General features: G+C 41.0%; 3 protein-coding genes across 8 annotated transcripts; all 3 read right to left on the minus strand.

Annotated features, from left to right (window-relative positions):
* Positions 1-9,104: 9,104 nt before the first annotated feature.
* Positions 9,105-14,464, minus strand: vari (MAGUK p55 subfamily member vari). Of its 5 annotated transcripts, none has more exons than XM_011300879.1 (8): positions 14,122-14,464; positions 12,766-12,881; positions 11,469-11,762; positions 11,152-11,388; positions 10,539-11,013; positions 10,116-10,450; positions 9,796-9,870; positions 9,105-9,676 (listed from the first exon to the last, which is right to left on the minus strand). In XM_011300879.1, the coding sequence occupies exons 1-8, from the start codon at positions 14,204-14,206 to the stop codon at positions 9,500-9,502; spliced, it is 1,794 nt and encodes a 597-aa protein (XP_011299181.1). In that variant the 5' UTR covers positions 14,207-14,464; the 3' UTR covers positions 9,105-9,499. The 5 variants fall into 5 exon arrangements, with proteins under 5 accessions (XP_011299181.1, XP_011299180.1, XP_011299182.1 ...); XM_011300878.1 differs by lacking the exon at positions 14,122-14,464 and adding an exon at positions 13,290-13,948; XM_011300880.1 differs by lacking the exons at positions 9,796-9,870; positions 14,122-14,464 and adding an exon at positions 13,290-13,968.
* Positions 14,465-14,725: 261 nt separating this feature from the next.
* LOC105264185 (putative family 31 glucosidase KIAA1161) lies at positions 14,726-18,868 on the minus strand. 2 transcript variants are annotated; one of them, XM_011300884.1, is made up of 6 exons: positions 18,468-18,868; positions 17,893-18,023; positions 17,022-17,240; positions 16,829-16,939; positions 15,749-16,744; positions 14,726-15,692 (listed from the first exon to the last, which is right to left on the minus strand). In XM_011300884.1, the coding sequence occupies exons 2-6, from the start codon at positions 18,018-18,020 to the stop codon at positions 14,786-14,788; spliced, it is 2,361 nt and encodes a 786-aa protein (XP_011299186.1). In that variant the 5' UTR covers positions 18,021-18,023; positions 18,468-18,868; the 3' UTR covers positions 14,726-14,785. The 2 variants fall into 2 exon arrangements, with proteins under 2 accessions (XP_011299186.1, XP_011299187.1); XM_011300885.1 differs by lacking the exons at positions 17,893-18,023; positions 18,468-18,868 and adding an exon at positions 17,299-17,882.
* Positions 18,869-19,071: 203 nt separating this feature from the next.
* On the minus strand, positions 19,072-20,208 carry LOC105264186 (HD domain-containing protein 2). Its single transcript, XM_011300886.1, has 4 exons — positions 19,947-20,208; positions 19,746-19,870; positions 19,501-19,669; positions 19,072-19,437 (listed from the first exon to the last, which is right to left on the minus strand). Exons 1-4 carry the CDS (start codon positions 19,995-19,997, stop codon positions 19,210-19,212), a joined length of 573 nt encoding a protein of 190 aa, XP_011299188.1. The 5' UTR covers positions 19,998-20,208; the 3' UTR covers positions 19,072-19,209.
* Between the last annotated feature and the right edge of the window lie 280 nt (positions 20,209-20,488).

Consider the following 20,488-nt stretch of genomic DNA (forward strand, 5'->3'; position numbering starts at 1 on the left):
CATCCTGCCTCCCCCATCCTCCCTCTCCCTTCTGACCCCCTGATAACAATGGCGTCTTGGCTTTTTGGTCTTGACGCCTCTGATACTTCAGCTCTGATGCTAAACCTATTCTCAGCCCCAGAATCTTCTCCACGCCCTCCCCAAAATTCCACAACAATGAAAAATTCCTGCACTATCTCCATTCCTCAAATGCCACTCACCCAATCTGTAAATTAACTGTATCCACTTTTTGAATTCGTGTTTTCATCAAAACACAATCAGAAAGCACGCCTGGATCCTTGGAGATGATGGATGGTGGTAGCATTGATGGTGGATAATTAAAGCCCCCGTTGGTTGTCAGCGGCATCGAATTGGTTTGATCGATTTGAAATACTTGTTTGATTCATGTATATTTACTGTTTGTAATTCAACTGGTGAATTATAACCGCCAATTGACAGATGATCGATGTGAATTTTTGGGATCATGGTGTGATTAAATTTGATGATTTCTCGGGGGGAGGGCACGCGCACCGTAATACCGGGGATAAAGAGGTTTTGGGGATTTTGGATTTGTTCCAAATCGCGGGGATTACTATCGGGACAAGGAGATTGGTGACAGGTGGATTTCGGTTGGGCTCATGCCTTCGAGAGGGCCATTGTCCTGGGTACAGGTTCCAAGGGGGATCAGCCTAATGTAGGTTAACAGTCATCCTCATCATCTGGCCAAGTGAGCAGGGACAATAGATGCGTTTTCGTCAGCCGTTTGTCTCCTTTTGTTTGAATTCCAGACTATGTCATTTTTTTTTTAACTCACCCCAGTGCTCACCCCAGTGCTCACAAAAAATGGATAAAACTTTAATCTGATTACGAGTAATCATTCTGACACAGGAGGCAAATTAGCGAGGGGGAATTTGGGAAAATTTACTCAAATTCCTCCTGATCTGTTGTGGAATTTAAGCAAATTAACTCGGTGGAATGGGTTTCTAATCTCTTTCTGTTGCTGTTTCTGTTCCCATTTCAACTGCCACTTCATTCTTAACGACCACCCGACAAATTAGCAAATCGAATGCGTAACAAATATGTCTGAAAATTAAAATTCCTCTAAAAATAGCCAGAGTTATTTTTTCAAAATACATTTTCACTCACCAGCTATTGACAGCTACTATCTACAATATTTACAAGCACCAACAAATCATTTCACTAATTATTAATAATAATATTTGGATAAATGGGTGGAGAAATTATCGAGTTCCTGGTGCTCCGTCACCCTGGGTCATCCATGAGTGGACCCCGATGGGACCGGGGTGCGAACACATCTCACGATACAGATCAAAGGTGCCGTAGGGCCCCAAAAAGTAATTACTGTTTCCACAGGTTGTGACCCGTCGAGGGAATCCAAGTGAAAATCCAAATGTGGGGAGCAAAACGAGATGTACAAGTGGCGCCTAGTGGCGCTCATGTTTTCTAAATCCCCTCGGCACCTCTGCAACTTAATTAAGTGAACACTCTCGATTATCCACGGGCCCCAAAAATCCCCCGTATTTCTCTCATAATGAAATTAATGGGACTACCCCCAGACGATGTGTCCAACCGGACGTAACCGAGCTAATCGATCCCTCCAGCCTTTTTTTTTTAAATTCCACAACACAAATAATTACCATCTCAATGCGCCTCGTGGTGGGTCCCAATACCTCTGAAATATATATATTTTTTTTCTTTTTCGCTTAGTAATACGCACTTTCCTCCTTGTCATTCGCGAATGAAGTGATTGGTCACGCAGTCCCTTTTTTTTTTCATTCTCTCGGTTGGTTATATTACTCGGAAAAAAAGAACAAAGACGAATGGTGGAGTTGTAACTTTGAAAACCAGACGCCATTTTACGAGTTTGTGAGAGGCCATCAGCACTTAGTAATGCATTTTTAGTAATGTTGATTGATTACTAGCGAAAGCTGTCTGTGAACTTCATTAAGACTAATTCGTGTGCAAAACAAATGATTTTGTGTTCCCCCCTCGCCCCCTCATTTGTTCTTTTACATTTTTTTATTTATTTTCAACCCATGAGAACTGGGCTATTAATAATGAAAATAAAGATAACATCGCAGTGAAAAAATATATAATCAGGGGGATAAATAAAACAGCGAGAAGGTGGTACTAATAAATTGGTATGTACCCTGGTGGTGTAGATCATCGTGTCGCGGTTGGGAGAGGCCATGAGCACGCCACAACCACAACTTCAGGGCCTTTTTACAACCTCAATGCTGAGGCGTTGCATATTGCCCCTATCGACGTACCCACCCCCTCCCACCCCTTATCCCAACCAGTCCCCTCGCTTAATTGCTCCGATCAATTAAACACTGTGGTTTCGGGCCAACCTCTAATGGGACCCATACGTTTAAAAATCCCTCTGGTTACCCCTCCTCACTTCTATAAATACATTTTAATAATTCCCCCCCTCACCCCCTATTCCCCTCCTACCTTCCAACCTGCTCCTCAAACCGTGGGCACCCACGGGCTTAATTAATATGTAGGATCGTGATGGGATAACGCATGAACGTCACGTCATATTTTCTGTTGATTCATATTTCATCAGAACTGTCTGAATTACAACCACTTGGCATCCGGCTGAATCGCGGGACACCCGTTTCTCTCTCAATTTTTTGGGGGAAACCCGCCCACTTCCGGTTTTAAATTCCCCAAGTCCCTATTCATGGGGGAAATTAAAATCGCTCAACTGGCTAATGATGATTCAGCGGTTAAATTGGGACTGATATTTGGGGACGAGTGACAGGTGAATTTTCCCGTTCATGCGCTTTATTTTTCGGGTGAACTCATCCCGGTAATTTGTTTCAGGGGCAATTAATTAATTCCAAGGAATGTGTTGAGATAATGATTTGGGAAATAACTTTGGATAGGACTGTTGGAATGTCAGGTGGAGGGGAATGAAAAAAAAAATTGAGTGTGGAAAACTGATAAAATCCTCAAATATCGTCACTAGTTTTTTTTTTTTTGTGGAGAAGGAGGCGGGGGGCGGGGGGGGCTTTTAAATATCCAACCAAGTGAAAAGTGTACGCTGCCCCAGCTGAGAGAAACCGGATTGTTCGGTTAATTAGTGATCTTCCATGTCCGAACGATGAATCAGTCGACTATCTTATGCCGGGGAGATCCCGATCTCTTGGTTTTATTCAGTTATGTTTTAAAAGCCCATGGGTAGCCTCCCTCAATAATCCCGTGGATTCTCTCCCACCTTTTTTATTTTCGTTTATTTTTCAATTTTATCTCTCGACCCAGCGACCCCACATGGCACTATCATCAATATTGCGAGCTCGTGTGGAAGAGTAATACCGGTATAATGAAATGGAATCGGGAGTAATGGCGAGGTGGGAGGGGAATCGGGTGGTATCGGAGAGTAATGGATACGTAATAACGAAAAAAAAATAAATAAATAAATACTGTATGAAATAATGGGACGGAGTTCCGGTGGTGGGTTGTCCCTGGAGGGCCAGCTGAACTGCGGGATATTCCTCTCATATTGATGGTGGCACAACGCGAGCACCCCGTTGAGCGCTAATGGATCGATCGTGGGTGGTTTTGATCCGATGTACATCGAGATTTTAAACGAGAGAATACTCCGCAGATTCATTCCAATCCATTCACAGCTCGTAGTCATGTTTCTGTGAGACAATCGAAAATTAAAACTCCTATAACGATCCATAAAACTCTTATTCTCCATCATGAAGGATAAATTTACCCAGTGAATAAAAAATATTTTCTGAAATAATGGAATAAATCTAAAAAAATACTGGATATATACCGGAGGTACGGAATGAGGATCACTGAACAATTGAGGGTAGAAAAAAAAAAAAGAAAAGAAAAAAATGATCTCTCAATAACTCGGCAGTTTCTGAAAATCGAGGTAGAAGAAATAGACACGTTTCAACAAAGAATTCCCATTTGACAGAGATGCTGGGTGTCCGCGAAATCAGACTAAATAGAGGACGAGGATCGCCCGGGGACCATCTGGCCCTCTTCCATCTATTCCATCTATCCCATCTATCCGTCTCTGTCGGGCCACCCGCGCGAGATTAACCGTGGCTTTCGTTGTGCCTATGAAACGCGTGGAAAATTGTAAATGCCGCCTTTTCTCGGCCCTACCCACCCCGAGGATCCGGTCAAGAACAAATAATGTCCCGGTTCTTTGCTATATTATATGCCTGGCTCCCATCTGATCTTTCAAATCAAGTTGTCGGGGTAGAGAAGTCTATTTGTTGTCGTCATCCTCAACGCTTCCCATTTCCGCTATTTCAGGGGGTATTATCTCCATTTTAAAACCGATAACATCATCTCCCATTATTTCCCCATAAAAATAACTCAAACATCTAACCCACTGCAAACTCATCTCTCTCTCCCCTCAATTATTAACAAAAAATTTAATTATTTTACCTCAATGCTTATTTTTTTTTGTAATTAACCTCGAGTCAATTCACTTTCGATGCAATTTTTTCTCGTACGTCTAGAGAGAAAATATGAATTTCCACAATTTTCCGGTGGTTAATTTAAATAAAAAAAGGGAGACAGCATGGAAAAAGGATTTGAATCGACTGATCTGTTCAATTTGACCGATCGAAAATCAATAGAGAATAGAATATTTGTCGATGAATGGGATGAGTCCACCTCAAGTAAGATGACAACTTCATTGATGTTATTCATGGTGTGATGAGGCGTGTACCCATGGGGTTGGGGATTTTTCCCTTGTGGTAGCGGTTCACTGCGCATGATAGCAAGGCGAAAAAGCATTCCATGGTAAAGCCCTTTTATTTCCCTCTTTTTCATCTTTCCCCTCGGGTTTTCTCGGACTGAAGAGACCGTTTAACTAGCGTGCATCCGGGTATTGGCTACTGAGATCCTTAGGTGTCTCTTCACCTGGCTGTGACAAATTTTTTTTTTTCCCTCCGTTTGTCGTTTAACTCGTGACATTTTTCAATGAGGAAGTCCACCAATCCCCTCGTAAACTTCATGTACAATGGATTACTGTCTTTATTGTCAACATTTTTTTATTATTTATGAAGAGATACGCGGTATTTCGGGTTTCAGACAGTCTGGGCTCTCCATTATCATACCAATTGATACGTTTACCAGTTATCACTAATAGTCCCATTAATTAACAGTCCGGCTTAATCGATTAGGCTGATTCTGGATTAATTTAATGATCGCTTGCAGACCATGAATAAACAGCTGCTACATGTCAATTAATGGGTGCATTCAGATTGTTTTTTTCAATTTGATACTAAATGTTGTCTGTAAATTAAAAGAAGATGAGTTGTGAGGTATTAACGAGAGATTACGAAGCACGAGTGTCACAGCAAGAGGTTGAAAAAATAAAGAATAGAAATCTCAAGGATTTAAATAAGTTTGCATTGAAAACACGTATCTTGATATTTCGATGACAGTTGAAGATGCCTTGAGTGGCATCTCGGTTGCTGGCCGACAAGCCAATACTCGTTGCTCGTTTTGAATTTTACTTTTGACCCTATAGGATGTATACGGTTCACCACGGGACACCCGAGTGTTTAAGACCTTGTACAAATAAAATACAAAGCGAACGTTCAAACAACCACTAAAAGGTTTGAGTTGTAACGCACTCGGACACTCGGCACACAGGCAAACAGATCAGGGACTGTCGCCGATCCTCAGGTGAAATCCTTATTTTTTTTATTTTTTTTCTTCGCCTTTCTCTCCCTCTCCCTTTTCAAGAATTTATTCTTCATTTTACCCCATCGAGTCGTGTGAATGTATTCTCGTAATTCTCTGTGGACTCATCCAATTAACGTATCATTCATTGTGCAGTCGTCTTTTTTCGATTGGCTACTTAGCGAGCTTCTGGCGCCGTTCATTGTTCGGGGATTTACCACGCTATTTATTCATTTTTCCAATTTGCGGGATTATTCAAAAATTAAAATAACATAATAATATTAGGGTAGAACAATCCCACCAGAATAATTCATTCAACATTTTTTAATTCAACTACAAAAGCGCAGTACCTCAATAAATTCCCATAAATTCACCCAAAAAGTAACTCAAACCACAAATCAACCCCCACCGTTAATTCCCCACCGGCATATCTCTCTCGGTCCCTCAAATTCTCCCCGTGGAATCCAAAAAATTCAATTTCTTGTCTCCCCTCGTTTGTAAAAAAACTTGTAAATTTTTCAAACATAAAATAATAAATAAACGTAATTAAATGTTGAAACGCCTGGGAAAGAATGCCATGACCGTTGCTCCCATCTCGACTTTGCCAGCATTAATTCACGTTCAGAGGTGGACAGGGAGGTGGGTCTTGACGTCCAGTGATTAAACCCCTTTTACTTAACGGAAACATCGCCACCGCCCTTTTGCGTTCACTGTCGTTTACTTTACCAACACAATAGAGCACTTATGCCCCGACGAGAGGGAGGGGGGGGAGGGTAAAGAAAAAAAAAATGGTAAGTCATCATAAACCAGCCAATTGGATTGCCTTTTTTTTCAGCGCCTCTCAGGGAGTGGACTGCATTGTTCCAAAATTACTCTCAATCTCCCTTTTCCATTCCTAAAATCACCAAAATTGAAGAAACGAAAAAAAAAAAAAAAATACTCGCCGTTTTATCTCACATCAGTTGAGAAATCGCGAATGAAACGTCCGATATTTCACCTACTTTCGGTAACACAGCCCCGGAGGAAGAAAAAGGAGAAAAAAAAAAGATCCCTGGGAATCTGTTCTCTTTTTGAATTCTTTTCCCATGGCGTCCGAAATTCCGCCATTTCTCTTTTACCCGCCGACCCGGGGCCCTAGGATGCCCCACAGCGGGACGAATGATTGATCAATAGAATCAATATTTCCTCGCTGCCGGTATTAACCGAATTACTGAAATTTTCCCCGAAATAACACTGTCGTAACTACCAGATATCCCGGTGTGTATCGATACCCCGAATTTATTCCTTTTTGCACAATGTAAAACATCGGCATGTAATAAATTTAAGACGGGTTGGTAATAAATCAAATTGAAAATGAAATTCGCCCAGTGGCTGAGGATTTCGTATCACGAGGAGATTCCCGCGGTGTCCCGTTGTGAATTCACCTCCGAAATGGTCGACGTGTGTGGGGTTAAAAAAATAATCATTGACACTATTTCGTAATCGAGAATTCACCCAAATTCACCATTGGCAAATGGCAAATAAAAAATTTGTTTATCAATAAAATTATTTGACCTGAAACGTCCCGATCGTGAGAACATCTGTACCGACACTGGACCCGCGGTAAAAATTTCTCGGACGTGTCCAAAAATTTTTTTTTCAGTAATTCTAGAAGGCTATTTACCCAGGACGCTGTTGTGGCAAATATTTATCATCCCCGTCGATCCCTGAAAAATTCAAAAGTGAATGGTATATATCTTTTGGGAAACGCCTGCAGAGACAAGTGCAGTGCAAATAGTTCCGTGTTGGTATTTCGTCTTGGGGGATATTTTCAGTTGTCCCAAACGAGATAACGAACTGCCATCGTCGACCTGGTGAAACTCCTGTTGCTGTGTTCTCAAATCTCACCAACTTCCTTCCACTGGAGATAAAACTCTTTGTCATTCTCATTTGATAGGTGACGTCCAAATACAGAGAGTCCCTCGATGTTTGAATTATTCCAATAGCTCACAACCTATTTAAGGACAAGTATCACCGATATCTCAGTGACACATGTTCAGCAACCAAACAAACTTGACGATAATTTTTTTTTTTCTTTTTCCTTTATATTTCCAGTGATATTTGACTAACGTGAAAACGATATGTCAAGGTGCGTCAGTTTGTTCCTGTTTAACTTAGCGCGAGTTTAAAACATGTGAAATTGTTCATGCAACCTGAACCATTAACGTTTTTATCAGAACTTGTCCTCAAACAGTCACTAATGTCATTTCACCGAGGACTTTCCCACGTTCGAGAAAATCCGTACAACTGCCCAACGAGTTTACGATAAATTCCCCGGACGATTGCTTATCACCAAATTTCAACAGCTCTCGTCAGGAATTTTAATTCATGACGATAAAAAAAATGTATCCAAGATATTTAAATGAAAGAGGGATGGATAAAGTGGAAAATGAGAAAATTTTTCAGATGTTTCTATCGCCTCAAGGGTATAATCACAACGTGCGAAGTGGGCAGGACGTAACTACCCTCGGTAAATTAAAAGATGTTTTCTTAAGATCCGACCCGAGTGATTATCCAGCAAATAGGCGCGTTAGGTTTACGCACCTCTGTAATTTCCCAGTCTCGTATGGCCTACAAAGGGATTGGTGTCCTCGTCAGATGATCCACGGTTGATAACAATCTTGGGGTGGTTAATGCTTTTTTTCTTCACCCTAGGATTACGGGGACCCGGGGTAGACTGTCATCAGCACCTGACGGGCTTTCCCGGCTTTTCACGTCCATCTGAGATAAGGTAATTATCTCTGACTTTAATTAACGTGGATGCGATACCGTCGAGGGAGAGATATCGCTCCAGAGATAATCGACTATTCGATGAATTTGTGCTCTTATCTGATCTCTTTCATTCGCGGAATTTCACGAGTTCTTTTTTATTGGTCAATATTAAATCATTCGATACTCATTACTTAATTCGAATGGATGGAGTTTAGAGATTGTTGCGTCATCTGGCGGAGTGAGTGACTAACGAATGGGAGAAGAAATACCGATTATCGGTAAGTTACCAAATGTCGGAAATGTCAATTCCTTTAAGACCGACAGGAGGTAAATTATTAGTCCAATTATTTTTTTTAATAAAACGAATATTTTGAAAAACCCCAAATTATTAATCGCCGCGTAACGTGATTTTAAAAATTACCATTTCATTTTTTTTTCTATATTTTTTTTTGAACGTGAGGATTTGGAGGGATTTTTTTTGCAAGGTAAAAAGTATTTGTTTTTTTCAATTCCTACCAACAATATATTTCATTTCTACAATGTATAAAATATTGATTGCAATTTTTGGGCTTTCCAGGATTTTCACACTATTTTGATCATTTCAAGAGATTCTTGGAGTGGTTTGATAATTATATAAAGGCACGGTGGGTGCCAGATTGTAAATAAAATAAAAAAACATTGACATGTACTTGCAACTAAAAAAACGACACATACAGGCGATTTATTCCCCAATGCGTATTGTATAAAATAATAGAATAAAACAAAATAGTTTCATTTCTTAAAAGTAAATGGACGGCTTTTGGCTCCTTTTCTCCCGTTAGTCAATAAAATTTATCCATTACAGATGGCTTTGCCTCTTCGTTGGAATAAAAAAAAAATTTACGTGATGACTCTGAGCTAATGTCTTGCTCTGAAATTTTCTATTATCATTGGCTAAATAAAAAAAAAGCTACTGACAAATGATTGAATAAACGAAGAATGCAAAACTCTCTCGTGAACACAAAAACGATGAATTAACTCGCTAAAATTAAAGAGCTTGGCTCTAATAATAATTTGTTTAATTGAAATAACGAAAATCCACTTAATAGATCCAGTTAACAGGCACCCACTGGTGTTCAGTTGCCAGTGCATCCAGAGCACCCACAACTTGCCTAAAAGTATTGTCAAAGTCTTCATTAACGATGACCATGTCGATGTATTTTTCATAAGCTCGTTGTAAAGCTGAAGATTCCTCCAGAGTCAATTTTAGATCGTCCTCCTGTTATCGGAACAATTATTAATACCATTAATACCCGAAAAACTTGACCTTGAAAATTCAACAACACAAATATTTTTTTGTAACGAATAAAAAACAATTAATCATGCGAATGTACAAACCTCGTACAACGATGCAAGGGATTCAAGGGTTCTGGCGCGTCTCGAGCTGTACCTGATGGAGCTTTGACGATCAAACTACCAAATTCCAACATTTAAACATATTTACGATTAAATAAAATAATTATGCACGCTAGAATAAAGACGATTCATTCGAATAATCGTTATAAAAAAATCTATTTAATTATTTCGAGCAGAAATATCTATTCGAGCAGTAATTTCATGCAAAGAATGATTCAATGATAAATTTAGGAATAAGCAGGCATGAAAAATAAATATATTAATCGAGCCTATTCCTTCATTATTCATGATTTAGTACGTACAGTTAAATTACGACTGCTGGCCCCGGTAGTTCTCCCCAGATCATAAAGTGTCTTGAGCTGCTCCATTCCAGGTGCAGCAATGAATATCACATAAGGCATGAACTCTGTGCTGTTGTGGAGGATCTTCAGGGCTGCTGGGCTGCAATCGAGAACGCACATTTTCCCAGCGCGAATTAATTCACGAACCGAGTCGAGTTTCGTCCCATAGAGATGACCACCGTGTTCTCCGTGCTCGAGATAACGATGCTGTTTAATATCATCCTCCATCGTCTCGAGATCTGTGAACCAGTAGCTCTTCCCGTTCTCCTCGAGGACCCTGGGAGGTCTCGATGTATCTACCTCAACAAGAAACATTATTTCAGCCATGAATTATCTTTTCCCCCAGGAATTTTCCACCAATTATTTTCCAATAAATTTACTCACATGGTACGATGGTCCCAAACTTTTCTGGATCACTATTGATCAATCGATTTTTGAGGGTTCTTCTCCCTACGCCCCTGGGCCCAACCAGAGCAAGAGTTTTACGTCTGAATGGTGGCATTCTCGCCACCTCCTCATACAACAACAACTCTGCACTGTCGAATTCCCCATTGGACTTGGATTCGTACATCTTGCGTTTCTTCTTACGAGAGATTCTCGTCCCGCAGATACTGATCTTGTGAACAAAATCTGCCTCGGGTGGGACAAAGGCCTTGCGACGCTCCTCGAGCTCGAGAGAAGGTACAAGTCCTGGAGGGCCCAAACCATCTCCCTCGACTCGTCTTGCCTGCCACCAATTTGGATCCGCTTGATCGACTATTTGTAGAATATCACCCTTTTGAAAAGGCAAGCCTATTTCTCGACAAGGGAGGAGGGTATCCTCTGATGGATCGTAGTCGAAAAGTGCTCTCATATAACACTATATAAAAAGAATTTCATAAATTTTTTCGAGAAGATTACGAAACTATAATGACTAATACCCATAATTTATCGAATATCTTATCATAATTACAATCACGGAATGACAAAAATGTGGATGAATATATGAATTACTCACTGTCGACTTAATGGGCTTATTTCCATCATTAGCAATGCCAGGTGCAACTTTCAACGACAAATTTTCTTTGGCCGCCTGTATTGCCTGTTGTAATTCATCAGGCGTGTGCACAGGCTTTCCATTGACTTCCATAATTACCTCGCCAGGTCTCAGGAGACCCTGTTTAGACACAGTACTCCCTCCGAGTATCCTTGCGATTATCAGATTGCCATTTTCGTCTACCTGCACTGTAAGCCCCTGAAAAACCGAAAAAAAAAGAATGGATTAATTTCAGAGGTCAATGGAGATTCATCGAGATCTTTTGGAATCTTTCTCACCAGCGGTTCATTCTCCTGACGCCTGAGGCCAACCACTCGGATCATCTCCGTCCTTTCGTCACTCGGCATTGCTGATACAACTGGTGAAATTGCTGGTTCTCTTCGCCGCAGTGCCACTGCGTCGTGTGTCTCGAGAAGTGCTTTTACGTGGGACTTTCTAAGGAGATGATTAAGCTGACGTGCGTTGCTGTTGCGTGAATTTTCAAAGGCGTGTACTACCTCGTCAACTGTATCACAAATTGAATAATTAACTGGCTCCAACAAAGCCGGAGGTTCCTCTAGTCTCTCTTGTAGCTGAAAATAAAATTCACTCCATCGTAAATACAGCGTCAAATTGAAAAGGCAATTGCCTGGAATTATGAGGGAATTTATGGACGAGCACAATGAAAGGAAAATATTTATACGTAATATTTGATTTCTATTTTCGAACTGGCGTTCTCCACCTGCTTCGTAAAAAAGGGTTTGGCGATGATACGTACAATAACGAGAGGGAAACACTCAGTTATTATTACTGACGTAATGCATTAGTCACCATTCTGGAGCGATCCAGCATGGAAAATATCCACCCACGTGTGAAATAAGAGCAACGAATTAAAAACCACTGAAGCCATGTTGTCTAAAAAACAACATTACTTGACCCACTTATTCCACAACTGAAAAACCCACTTTCCCCTCAATCAACCGCAAAATCCGTCAGTTCTCCATTCGTCATTCCTCGAGCACGCCTTCGACACATTAAAATTAAACAAATTATAATTATCCTAATGATAATTACTTTGCATTCCACAGGGAGACACTCCCATAGCGCTTACCTGATGGTGACCATGAGTACCGTCAACTGACCGAAAGGTAGCAGACAATAAATGGAATTAATTAACTCAACAAACACTCGTGGTCTTGTCTCGAATTTGATAAAAACTAATGAAAAAGGTGTAGTATACCTCCTCGGTGTTTCTACGATATTGAAAGCGTCAGAATGCCAGCGCCGCGCCTAATCCACCTCTCTCGATAGCATCGGGTTGAGACCCGTACGGTTGGCTTTTTAACGAAACAGGTGGGGGACTTGTGGGAAACCAGTGGAGTCGCCGTCGTTCCTGGTATGCAATGCGGTATAAATTAAAATCCAGGGACGTACGAGAATTTTCAGTCTCAATGGTCTACGAGTTGCCGTCAAATCTTCCACCGAAATTTCAAAATTCAATCCTTCGCGCTTATTCCATTCCTACCCGATCAAATCGTTCATCACTCCATTCAATTTCACTTATAAATTCACAGAGATACAAATTTTTTTACTGACCTTAACGAGGGATGTTACCACTGGACTGTCCAATAATCCCTTGAGGAATAGTAAATCGGTATCATCGGCAACTGTGCCAAGCTCCTCGATGTTATCCCTGACGTGCATGAAGGCAGCTGGAACAATCGCCAGAGAATGCTTCATAACGGGATGAGGGGGTGGCTTTGTGGATTCGATGGGGGTAGGGGGATGAGAGGAACTGCGCGATCAACCCCCGTTCGGGCGTGGTGGCTCGATCAATAATTGCATCCCGCCACAGGTGGATTTAACTATTATTTCAATTTATTTCAGACAAATCACCTATTGGCATATCAATGATAATATAATGTTGTAACTTGCAGTCACATGTTAATTGATACCAAAGTCGAGTTGCATGCCAGTACACATTGTGCAATAATTAGAGCGTTAAAGGGCTCGAATTAACACTGACTTTTCTCGTCTGCTGTATCGATTGCAATTATTTATTTACGAGTTGTAAGAGGATTTTCATGGCTTTCGTTAATTGAAAGGATTGTATTCTTTACCATTATCTTGTTGGTGTCCTTTTGTTCCGTTACAGACCTCATCCGTGCTAGCGAGCAATCGCCGATCGTCTGGTTTCTTTTTTCTACCGAAGATAACCATCGTAAAGACCCCTAAAAATCTATCCTCTTCAATTCCAAAAACTTGTACTGGTTATAGAAATTGGAGAAATTCAACTCCTCCCATTGATCAATAATTATAGACGCGTTAATTTATTTCGGGTTTGACACTCGGTTTGAATGATTGGCGGCATTTTTCTCGCGGTTACAAATCGAAGAGGGATAATTAAATGGAGAATGAAGTAAAATTACTGTCGTATCTGAGGCGACGGTGATAACTGACTGGGAGAAAAACCTGGGACACCTCGTGCACCTGTTAAGTCAGTCGGGGTAGGGGCAGGGGCCTAACCGCCGTTGGGCCAGTTTGAGATTCTAAACACTTTACAAAAGTGGGAGGGAGAGCGACAGAATTATTTGAAACCCCGGGGGGCTGAGGGTTTCAATGACTCCGGATTTCACAATCAAAATTTTACACCTCCACCTCCAAAGGGAAAAATTTTTCTGAATGACCGTGCCATGTGAGAAATACCGTTAGGACGTGTAAAAAATACTCTAATCCCCCGAAAACTGTAAAAACTCAAAGAAATATGTGAAACGCTTCGTCTTGGTCGGAAGGCGTCTTAAAACTGGCCTCCACATGTTCCTCAGAGCGTGTGGTTTTGAAATAAAGTGGGCAGAATGATTGAAAAACAACCAGAGTGGGAACTCGTGGCGTGTGAATAAAAAAAACCATTGAAATACAAAAGAATCGAAGAAAACGCACAGATGCACTTACCGGAACTTGATTCTAAGTTTATCCTGTATCCAGCACCATGTGGAAACGATGATTCAAATGAGCACGTCAAAACCCGGCTCTTCATGGTCGTTGATTTGAACTAACGAGGAACGCAAGTATTTTTCTATTACTATTTAAAAATCGATCAAACGCTCTCGACGAGGGTCAAGGCAATTCAATCTGACCCTCATTCTGGTGGTGATTTAAATCTCCGGGATGGCATTGGTAATGTCAAGTGTGATTATGACAATGCCGCCTTTGATCAACTATTTTCGCTGTGATAAAAAAAATCGTGGACGTCTCAAGCCGTGCCTGAACGCGCACTATTCATAGATCCTCCACGAGAGGGTTACGTATACTCCAGATCCGATCGAACTTTCAAGCGCTTTAGGTATAAGAGCTTTTACATTGTTATATATGTATAGAACGGGGAAGTACAGTGATGCTCCGTCGCGACGCGGTTGTTTATACGGGTCTCATTTCCCTCCAGTTCCCTCACAACAGATGTTTATTTTTATTTTATTCTCCGTGATGACACCGCATGGCACAACATTACCCAAATATTTTCAGATACGTCAATGACCGCAAACACGACAAAACATAATTAAACAATTGAGTAATTATTTATTGTAAATCTTCAGAACTATCAGTCGACACTCTTCTCCTAGAATCTCGTATTATCGGGTACTTTTACGAAATAAGCGACTTTATCTTCAGCGACTCGATAATTGTGAATCCACCTGGAGCCTTTCCTGAGGCTTCCGTCGATGCCGTCCCTCCAGATACCAGCTGGCAGGTAGACCTCTCTCTGCCTGCTCCCGGAGTAGAGAATTGGAGCGACAATGAGCTCCTCTCCAACGGAAAATTCGTCCATGACGATGTGACAGGCTGGATCCACCGGGTCCAGCATCCAAAGGGGTCTGATGATGGGTACACCTGACTCCAACGTTTCGTTGACGTATTTCTTCAACAGGGGTGTCACTATCTTCTGTCTCAAGGTCGTCAGAGCCTTGGCCATCTCCAGGAGAGGCTCATCCGAGTATTTACTGGGGAGATGAGTGAATCTGATGACAGGTAGGAATGTCGAGAGCTGCAGCCATCTGATGTAGAGCTCTTTGTCAGGAAGACTCACTGCAAAATCGTTGTTTGGATTGTTATCAGACTTTGGAAGGTCCACGTCCCCACCCACAGCCCCTGGCATAATAAATGGGAATCCAATTATTCCGTAATTCAAAATTGTCGGTATCACGTTTTTTATCGCTTTCCAGGACGATGGAAATGGAGGAAGGGACACGAAGATCGGAGCTTTTGGTCTGGATATGGCACTGGACACTCCAAGAACCGGAATCGTCCCGATTACGGCATTCGTGAAGAGGGTTTTGTAGTGATCAGGATTGGTCAGGGGCTCCTCACATTTATAATAATGTGGCATGTCATGAGCTGTCCCTAGGTCGAGGTAAAATGCCTCCAGGTGGAATTTCTTTGTTAGATTGTGGAGTTTTCCTTGGAGCCAGGGGATTGATCTGTTGTTCGTGATGTCCAGGACTCCTGCGCTATTACTGCGACCGTATCTGAAAAACGCAATTCATGTTTTTTTTTTTATATAGAAAAAGAATTTTCCTGTTACCTTGTCAACGCTGGAATTCTCGGATCACTTCCTCTCTCCGAAATGAGCAGCCTATTGTCGACAGCCTCTTTAAAATTAATAGACTCAGTAGAAATAAAGGGCTGAATAGTCAGAACAATTCTGAATCCTCTCCTTCGAATGATGTTGATGGTCTCCTCCATGGAGGGAAATCTCGCGTCATCCAGAGTGAAATCCCCAGGACTCTTCTGCCACTCGGCATCCAGCAGCACGTGTCCCTGCCTCAGAAAGCCGAGGGCTATGATATCTTCAGTGTAATTGTAGATAGCAGCTTCGTTGGTAGGTGATATCTGCCAGACAGGCTCGGATAGTAGGGCATCGACAGCCTGCGACTCATCAGGTTTTAATCCATCCCAAAGGGACTTCTCCGCCATCGAGGAGTGGAGATTCTTCATGTTGTCAGTGGCGCATATCGTGTAATTCAACTGTGGAAGACGAGTCAGATGATTTATGTAGGCGAAATCATCGTGTTTCGCCTGAAGACAGAATTCACGACTTCTGTTTGCGTTTATTGAGATGTAGAGGGGAGACTGAGGGTCCACGATAATGGTACCACCCCGGGAGTTGAGGAAATATCGTTTGAGAACATTGCCGAAGGGGTGCTTCTGGATATCACCCGTTACGAATGGACTCATCTCGAGTTTTCCTTGCTCCAGAGGATACGCCATACTCTTGAGTTGACCTGCCCCATACCAGTGGCCTCGCTTCGGCGACCAGTCGAAGCAGTCCTGGGGGTTGAATGTCGGGCTCAGGGACTGCCATGTCAGGGTGTAACAGTGCATGCCGTTGAGATTTATGTGGGACAAGTAGAGTCGAGAATAATGCAGCCATTCTAAACAGACTGAGTCTGACTTCTGGTGCTCTGAGAGGCAGGGGAAGACACCGGTATCCGGAGGAATTCCCTGGCCGAGACGGGCGGATACTATTTCGGAGCCCAGGTTACTGTAGATGCAGAGCAAGCGTTCATTCTTGTTGAACCTATGGAGGAAGTCAATTGGAATGAAAAATGCATTGGTCCCAGGGACTGCATTTACCATTCACGGGGAGGTGTGTTGCTCTTACCTAAATTTGTCGTAGTATGCATGCTGCAGCACGTACTGAGTATAAAAGAAATGTGCAAAGGCAACGAGTAGCACCACGCAGAAGAATAAAATCCCCACAAATGCCCGCAGTCTAAAAAATCAGTTCCGCAATATTTATTTCGAAAGAAAATTTTATCCCCAATTAATAATTCCTCATCAGTCTCATTTACTACCTATAGTCAGCATTCTGTCGTCTTTTACTACTCCTCAATGCCTGGGGCAATGTGAACTGCAGTTTTTCCTTTAATAGACTGCTGATGCTGTTCACACTGGTGATAGTCGAATTAGGACTCTGAATGTCAGATGCCTCAGTTGAATTAGCTGTTCCACTTTTTTTTACTACTGACGGAATTATTTTCGGTTTTCTCCGGGGAGGTGCTTGTAATGGCACCCTGGAAGTAAAATAAAAATAGTCTGTACCGATGGATTTAATTATTATTCACTGAATACCTCTGCAGGGAAACTGCGCTTCCGACATCGTATCTTGGAACCATTCCACTTCTACATTAAATTTTTAAGTGAAGCGTATTGAATTTTAATCTCACTACATGCAGTCACTGGTAACCAGAAAATCCGAAAATTTACCCTCGCAATTAAATAATTAATAATTGATGACAAGATCGCGTTTTTCGTGGTCTAGACAATGACCGTGGAAAGAACAAGATATTACTTCAGGAAAAAACCGTAATGGATGCTGACTCTGTAGCGCAATTGGAATGAGGAAAGAATTGACCTGATAACCCTGAGGAGATAAAACCGAGTTACTTCGAGTCGTCGATAATTCATTAGAATTACTACGGAGTGAGTACGTCCTGCCGTATCGAGGACGCAAATGACTCGTTTCGAATCGGAGATTCGCGAAAATATAGAACCTGATAGGATAATCCAGTGTTTTATGAGCAAATAATTGCCAAGTGTTTTAAAAGTCGCGAGTGTTATCGTTGTAAAAAAACGATTCAGGATGAAAATGTTTTTGTACTTGAAATTCATTTCTGAAATTAATTTGTAGCCTGAGTATAATAGACACTAGACATGTGCAATTACTTGACCAATTCGTCATCATTGCCATCTTCGTCTGTTTCCGACCCCAAGCTACTTCCGTTCGGTGTCGAACCGCTGTTTGAAAATGTTGCACTGCTCTCGCTATCGGTCCGAGGAAATTTCGAAGTCATTACCTTTGAACAGACATTTAAATCGAATTGTCAATTCAATGAATTCCAGGACAGACGATATGGTTTATCTCGGATATTTATTCAGTTCCTCTTGTCTCTTGATTAGATATGTTTGTAGAATAAAGCTGTCTGTAATCGAGATCATAAATCGTAAAGTTTCGTTGTTTTTTGGACTTTATCGTACCGCTCAAATCTGGTACATTGTCTTGAGAGTCTTTGATTGCGACTCAATTCTGAATAAACAAATCATCTTAGAAAAAAAAAATCCGCACTCTCGTAAACCAGTTGAATAAACAAATATGTATGTCAGCCTCACGTTCAAGAGCATTTTACACAGGTGAAAAGTTACATGTGATATAATAACAGACTGATTGCATAATCTAAAATATTTTTTCTATTGGAAGAAGAACCTGAAGAATCCTCTATAAACAATTATGATTAACGCACCGGATGTTCAGTTTATACACAAGGTCATGTGATGTCTCCTCCTCACACTCTCTATTAGTCAAACAATCCTGGAGTCACGAGGTGTAATTTGTGTTCAGCTTCACTTTCTCTCACTCAGAAACATATCCGTAGTAAATGTAATTCATCAACGAAAATGAGTACTTGTGGGAAAATTCAGGTGTTTAAAAAGGAATAGAAAAAACTTTATGAGAATTGCTAGGTACAATACTTCTCACTACACTGTAAATCTCCAATTGACGATGAGTGGAGTTTACACCATCAAAAGAGAGAGAGAGAGGCTCACCAATGACCGAATACCACGAGTGGGAGCAAACTCGTTAGCTCTCGTTACGTTTTATCTGTTGTACCTTCTCAATTTATACGCTCCAAAAAAATTGAAGGGCTTTTCGAGATAACAACCATGTTGTATACAAATTTGGGTGAATGTGGATTATTTTTAACTTCAGAAAATTATCAACTCTGAACTTTAGTAGAAAAGTATAATTTTAATTTACTCAGTTATTAGGTATTAAATATTACATGATTAGAGAAAACAATTTTAGCTTTAAAACAAAATAAACACGAAAGTGAAAGAGATGTTTACTATTTTGAAGCTTAAGGACACTTGTAAATATCTTTGATAAGAGTATCATTTAATGCTAATCTTTTGGATAATTTTTTGATTGACAAGGTAGTAATTTTGTTTGTACGTTTACTTCGTACGCTTCAAACTTTACGAGCATTAGTGAGTAATAGTTGACGAAGCAATCGCAGCAGCTCTTCTTATCATGATCTCGTTGGCCACCTTGCTGAGTAGAGGGTGACTAATTTTTGGAGTTTCAGAGAAGAACTCATCTAATTGACCACTGCGCTGATCTCGTTTCTCGTATTCATAAGCTTGCATGATCAGATCCAGCCGATCCAAGTCTTTAACGTATTTTGCCTCTGGGGATTCACGCAATTCATATTCCTGTGAAGAAATATTGAAAATAGTTATCAGGACAAACGAGTGAAATGGATCGTCGTAACTTGCCCTAAAGAGTTTCAGTGTGTCTGGGCCTTTATTCCCGAGCAGCTTGGAGATCTCGATCATTGCATCATCCTCCAGACGATGCTTCTCCTCGACGGATACCCCACAGTGGGGAGTGATGTCGCCGACAATTGCCTCTGCAAGGTCGTGTACTAAAGCCATCTCCATCACCCTGTCAACAAAACATGAATTTAAACACATGACAATTCCATAAACAACTGAATTATGTACAGATATGATTTTCTTACTTGGCTTTATCGATATTTTCCTTTGTATCAACGAGAGTTGCCAGAAGAGCCATCCTGTACATATGGCCAGCAATACTTTCTGGGTCATTGATACCCAAACGGACCCACCCAGTACGTTTCATATGCTAATAGTCACATAAAGAGAACAATGGCATCCATTGTCATTACTCACTATCTAACAGTAAAATATATTCAACATACCTTAAGTCTCCCAACCAACTCCATGAACTCGAATAGTTGTGAGATTTCCATTATTTTGGCTTTATCTTTGAAGTTTAAGTCGTGGTATGAAATTTGGCGAATTAAAGGAGATCGAAGAGATGATAGATAACGAGTTGAATTACACGTGGAGATTATTTATGATAAAGTTCAAGGAGACCTTCAGTTAATTGGGGACAGTGCAGGTTTTTGACCCAACCGCCACTCAAATCTACTGACAACTAAGAGGTTACGTCCATCTGTAGTCAACAACAAAAATGTGACAATACGCATGCGTCAGTTATTTACTACCAGATGGCAGCACCAAGATTTGTGGGATATTTGAAATTGTTTTATTCATTATTCATTTTTCAGGTATTCATTGAAATTAAAAAATTCAAATGTTATGAAAAAATATCAGCAGAGCATGACAATTGCGGAGGTATTCACTGAAATTTAAAAATTCAAAATTTATGAAAAAGTATCAGGAGAGCATGACAATCGAGGAGCTATTCACTGAAATTTAAAAATTCAAAATTTATGAA

Source organism: Fopius arisanus, unplaced genomic scaffold, assembly GCF_000806365.1.
Source record: "Fopius arisanus strain USDA-PBARC FA_bdor unplaced genomic scaffold, ASM80636v1 scaffold00019, whole genome shotgun sequence".
NCBI classification, from domain to species: domain Eukaryota; kingdom Metazoa; phylum Arthropoda; class Insecta; order Hymenoptera; family Braconidae; genus Fopius; species Fopius arisanus.